Source organism: Solanum tuberosum, unplaced genomic scaffold, assembly GCF_000226075.1.
Source record: "Solanum tuberosum cultivar DM 1-3 516 R44 unplaced genomic scaffold, SolTub_3.0 scf00039, whole genome shotgun sequence".
NCBI classification, from domain to species: Eukaryota; Viridiplantae; Streptophyta; class Magnoliopsida; order Solanales; family Solanaceae; genus Solanum; species Solanum tuberosum.
The window spans coordinates 1,066,363-1,071,344 of record NW_006238968.1 but is presented as its reverse complement, the minus strand read 5'-3'; the positions used below and the strand labels follow the sequence as shown (position 1 = coordinate 1,071,344).

The following is a 4,982-nucleotide window of genomic DNA, read 5'->3' as shown; positions in this document are numbered from 1 at the left end:
GATCTGTTATGCATATATCATATCCTCTTCGGTCTTCACTTTGTGAAATGACGTTAGTATGTTGTTGCTATTATAGACGAGACAAGGCAAGAATTTGCTCATAATATCTTGGCTTTTCTCTGTTGACTTGACTTGTATTTTTGCTTTTTTGATGATTTGACTTTTCTGTGACAACAACAAATGTTTTAGCAATTGTTCTCAAATGATTTTTTTGCACTTTTCCTGTTCCAGTCTTGGGTAATTCTTCAACAAATTTCACCTTTTTTGGTACCATAAATCCTGGCAAATTTGATCTACAATGTCCAATAATATCCACTTCTTTAATTTGTGAATTTTTTGTCAAAATCACAAATGCACATGGACTTTCACCCCATTTTGGATGTGGCATAGCCACAACAGATGCCTCTACAACATTTTTATGTTTCATTATAACATTTTCAACTTCAATACTACTAATATTTTCTCCACCAGAAATTATAACATCTTTACTCCTATCTTTAATTTCCAAATATCCATCTTGGTGAATTACACCAACATCACCAGTAAAAAACCAACCATTTTTAAAAACCTCGTAATTCGCCTTATCGTTCTTGTAATACCCTTTCATAATACTGCTCCCGCGCAAGCACACTTCTCCGATTGATTTTCCGTCACGTGGCACGCTAAGCATGTTGTCGATATTTTTCACATCGACATCGGCTAGGGTTAGTATACTAACCCCTTGTCTCGATTTCAACTTAGCTTGATTTTCACTAGGTAATTTGTTCCATTTCTCTTGCCATTCGCACAAGAGGGCCGGCCCGGTTGCCTCTGTGAGCCCGTAAGCATGGACCACGTGGAATCCCAGCTTCTCGATTTTCTCGAGAAGAGGTGCGGGTGGCGGTGCGCCGCCCGTGAGGATTTGGACACGTGTGGTTATGGGTTTGGAGTACTCATCATGTGGCTTGGCTTCAAGTAAGATGTTGAAAACAATAGGTGCACAACACATGTGTGTAACATTATGTAACACAATGTTTGTGTACATTTCTTTGGCAGTTGTGTTTCTAATACAAATATTTGTCCCACCACGTGCTGCTACACCCCATGTGAATGTCCATCCATTGCAATGGAACATTGGTAAAGACCATAAGTACACTGGCTCAGTACCCATTTCCCAACCTAATAGTAGGCTCAAAGTGCTCAAAAATGCCCCTCTATGACTATACACAACCCCCTTAGGCTCCGAAGTCGTACCTGTTGAAGACATAATTAAGTAAATAAATACATATATTCTTTTCATCTCAACTCATGTGATGGTATTCCCCTTGAATTTAAGGATAAAAGAACCACTTTTGAAACTTATGTTAGTTATATTTGTGGTCATAAATCATTAAGGATAAAATAGGATGTTTTAAGCTAAATTGTTATCAAATATAAAAAGTTGTCATTCTTTTTACGATAGACTAATAAATTGAGATAGAGGGGGGTTTACCAATTTTATAAATAAATTAAAATTCTTAGATGAAATGATCAGATGTTTTCAACCGTACCTGATGTATAATTCAAGGTGATTGGATCCCATTCATCGGTGATTTCTTCGGGGACGTAACTCGGATTTCCTTGGTGCACGAGTTGCTCGTACTCGAGCTCACCTAGCCGGATTCCGGTAGGGGAGTCGATGTCATCGATAACAACGACGAGGGGTATTCTTGTCATTTTGGATGTTGCTAGTAGTTCAAGGGCCTTTTTAGCAATTTCAAGGTACTCAAAATCAACAAAAAATACTTTGGCTTCAGAGTGTTTGAGAATAATTGCAATATTCTTAGCATCTAGCCTTGTATTTATTGTATTCAATACAGCCCCTGCCATTGGCACAGCAAAATGCATCTCATATATTGCTGGAACATTTGGTGCCAACACTGAAACCTACAAAAAGAAAAAAAGGGGTTAGTTGTGAAATTCGTCGTTAATCTATCGCCAAATACCTCGTAGCTAACATATGATTTTTTTTAATAATCTATCGTTAACTTATTTAAAAATGAATTAGAAAAAGATTTTTATTATTTAGCGACAAAAATTGTCTTGTCACTAATTTTTTTTTTCTTTTATAGTGAAATAGGTATATATAGAATCATGTCACTTGATGTAATTTCATGTAAATCTCTATAATAAGTATTAATAACAAACATGAGATAACTTATTGTGTTAGGTTTTTACACATTCAACATATACATAATGTAAATTCATCGCGTTTAAACAATAATTGATTAATTTTTTGTACTTACCACGTCGTTCTTGACAATGTTAAGAGATCGAAGAGAGGAAGCAACGCGACAACAACGCTCGTAGGTTTGCCTCCATGTGAAACGGGCATTGCCATAGATGATAGAGGTTCTATTGGCATAACATTTTGAGGCCCTTGTTAAGAAGGTAAGAGGAGTTAGGGACACATAATTTGCTCCACATTTTGGTAAATTATCCATAGGATTAAAGTAAAAGTTGTGTTTTTTTTCAAGAAAAATAGGGTATTAAAATTTGTTGGAGTGGAAAATATAGTGAGGTTAGAATTTGTATGCAAAAGATGCAACTAAGATGGAGAATTTATAGAAGAAAAACTAAGTGTGGAGTCAAGACTAATGTGGCCCATTATGGGCCCCTAAATGGTTGTTTAGGTGGAATAATAGTGAAGTTGCAATGACTTTGTACAGTTACTACTTTCTCGATCGCAATTTATGTGGTATAACTAAATTTCAAGATATACCCTTTTAAATTTTGATTGTAAATTATAAGTTAACAACTTAAAATAGGTAAAAGATATATATAAAGAAACGATCAAAGAAAAACTTGATTGATTCTTGTAATTTCAATTGTGTCATATAAAATAGAACGGAGGATGTAATAATAGTAAATTCCACCATGTTTCACAGTTCAATTCCAACTAATAAGACCACTGACCCTTGAAAATGCCAGTAATAATTAATATTTTTTTGGCTGCTTTGACCTCACCACTTCATCCTGGGCTGCCCTAACCAAACTCTCCCTCACTGAACTAGTTTAATTTTAGCGGTAATTGAGTTAATATAATTAAATTTTATTTTAAAAATTTAGTATTATTTATATAAAGTGTTGGTTATAAATATTCATGTTTATTATTGGCGTTAAATATAATATAGCGACGTTGCTAAATAATTTATCGTAAAATCCTTTATTTGTTATAGTATACATAAATATTCAAACATAGGGTGTGCATAGATCGTTTCGGTTCTGTTTTATGTATTATCAATTTGGTTTATCGATTTTTGATTTTTAAATATGCTAAACAATAATCACATCAATAAGACATTTTTATCGGTTTTCGATTTATTGATTTTGGTCCTTAACAATTCGTTTTTGGTTTAACCAATAAGAAATTTTTTATAATACAAATATATGACTTCTCCAATAATTTGACGCGACAAGACAATAATGTAACATTACAGAATGCTCATAAAATAGAAACAATAACAACTAACATGAAAAAAAAAACTATAAAAGTACAAGACAAAGAAAAATTAAGAGGAATAAGGTTCTTAGTTCTTACTTTTGATTTTGACGTTTTGTATAATATGAAGTTGTGAATTCAAAATCATTATAAAGTGTGAATTGAACCGTAAAGAGAAAAGGCAGTAAATGGTAAGGTACTGAAGTTAATATCTAATATCTATGTAGGGGTAAAGCAGTAAATTACTACCAACTTAATGGGTTATCGATTTACCCAATAACCCAATATTAAATATCAAAACCGAACCGATAATCGGGTAATTCTTTTTTACAATACCATTAAAAACTTTTTAACTCAATAAACCAATAATATTTGTTCCAATTCAATTTATCGATTGATTCGATTTTTACACATCCCTAACCAAACATATCTAGAGTCAAATACTTTTCTTAATTCTTATACGTCTATGTTATCAACATCCAAACATTTTCTTGAAGAACATAATCTTTTTTTTCTTCATTTGGTAGTTAAGCCATATATATCTATTGACCATATATCATGAGTAAATGAAAAACACGATAACTATTTTACGACGTTGGAAGTTAATTTACTATAAAAATCTCAAGCCAATAAACTTTCATATTTCACGTTTTTCTTTTTGACCAATTAGAAAGCCCCAAAAAACTGATATTTCCTTTCAACGGTCTTTCTTTTATATAAATTGAGAAAAGCATGTTCAAGTAACGTAAAACACGTTGAAATAATATTTATCACAATTTTTCAGCTAATTTATTTTTGATTAAAATGCATTAACAAAACTTTTCCAAGAAGGGACAAAAAATTGTTGAAAATTTTTCAGCTTAAACCAAATTAAATTAGAACAAATCGATGACCATATATACGTAATACGTGTATAATGTGACAAGTGTGCTTGTGCGATGTCAAAATTTTCACTAAGAAAATTTAAAATATAAAAAAATGAATACATGAAAAAAGTTAAAAGAATTCAATATATACTATAATATATATACATTTAAAATAGTTTTAACGTTGAATGTAAAGTATAAATTTTCACTAAATTCCCTTGCTCCTATCTGACTTCACTCGTAAATGTAAACATTTCATCTATTATTATTTACACTTTGATGCGATACAAAATTCAAGAAAGAAAGAAGTTTTGAAAGTTGTACTTTCTCTTTTTCAGTTATGTGATACTATATGTAAACTTTAATTAAATTCTTCGCTATTCACTTTTACTTATTATTATTTTAAATATAGATTTTCAGTTTTATTTGTCATTTTTAACATATCAAAAAAAGATAATTAGTATTATACAATATTTTTTATATTTACTATTGTCATAAATTGCTTTTTCTCCAAATCATTTTCAAAATCTAATATAAATATTAGACATCATTTAATAAGACTACTATGGTATAATAGTCATAATAATCATTATTTTCTTAATATATAGGTGTATCACGACAAATAAAAGTGAACCAAAAATGTATTTTAGAACGAG

At 31.1% G+C, this 4,982-nt stretch overlaps 1 protein-coding gene across 1 annotated transcript; it reads right to left on the bottom strand.

Annotated features, from left to right (window-relative positions):
- LOC102594072 (butyrate--CoA ligase AAE11, peroxisomal-like) lies at window positions 1-2,462 on the bottom strand. Its single transcript, XM_006343241.2, has 3 exons — window positions 2,265-2,462; window positions 1,530-1,905; window positions 1-1,233 (listed from the first exon to the last, which is right to left on the bottom strand). Exons 1-3 carry the CDS (start codon window positions 2,460-2,462, stop codon window positions 71-73), a joined length of 1,737 nt encoding a protein of 578 aa, XP_006343303.1. The 3' UTR covers window positions 1-70.
- Window positions 2,463-4,982: the final 2,520 nt, after the last annotated feature.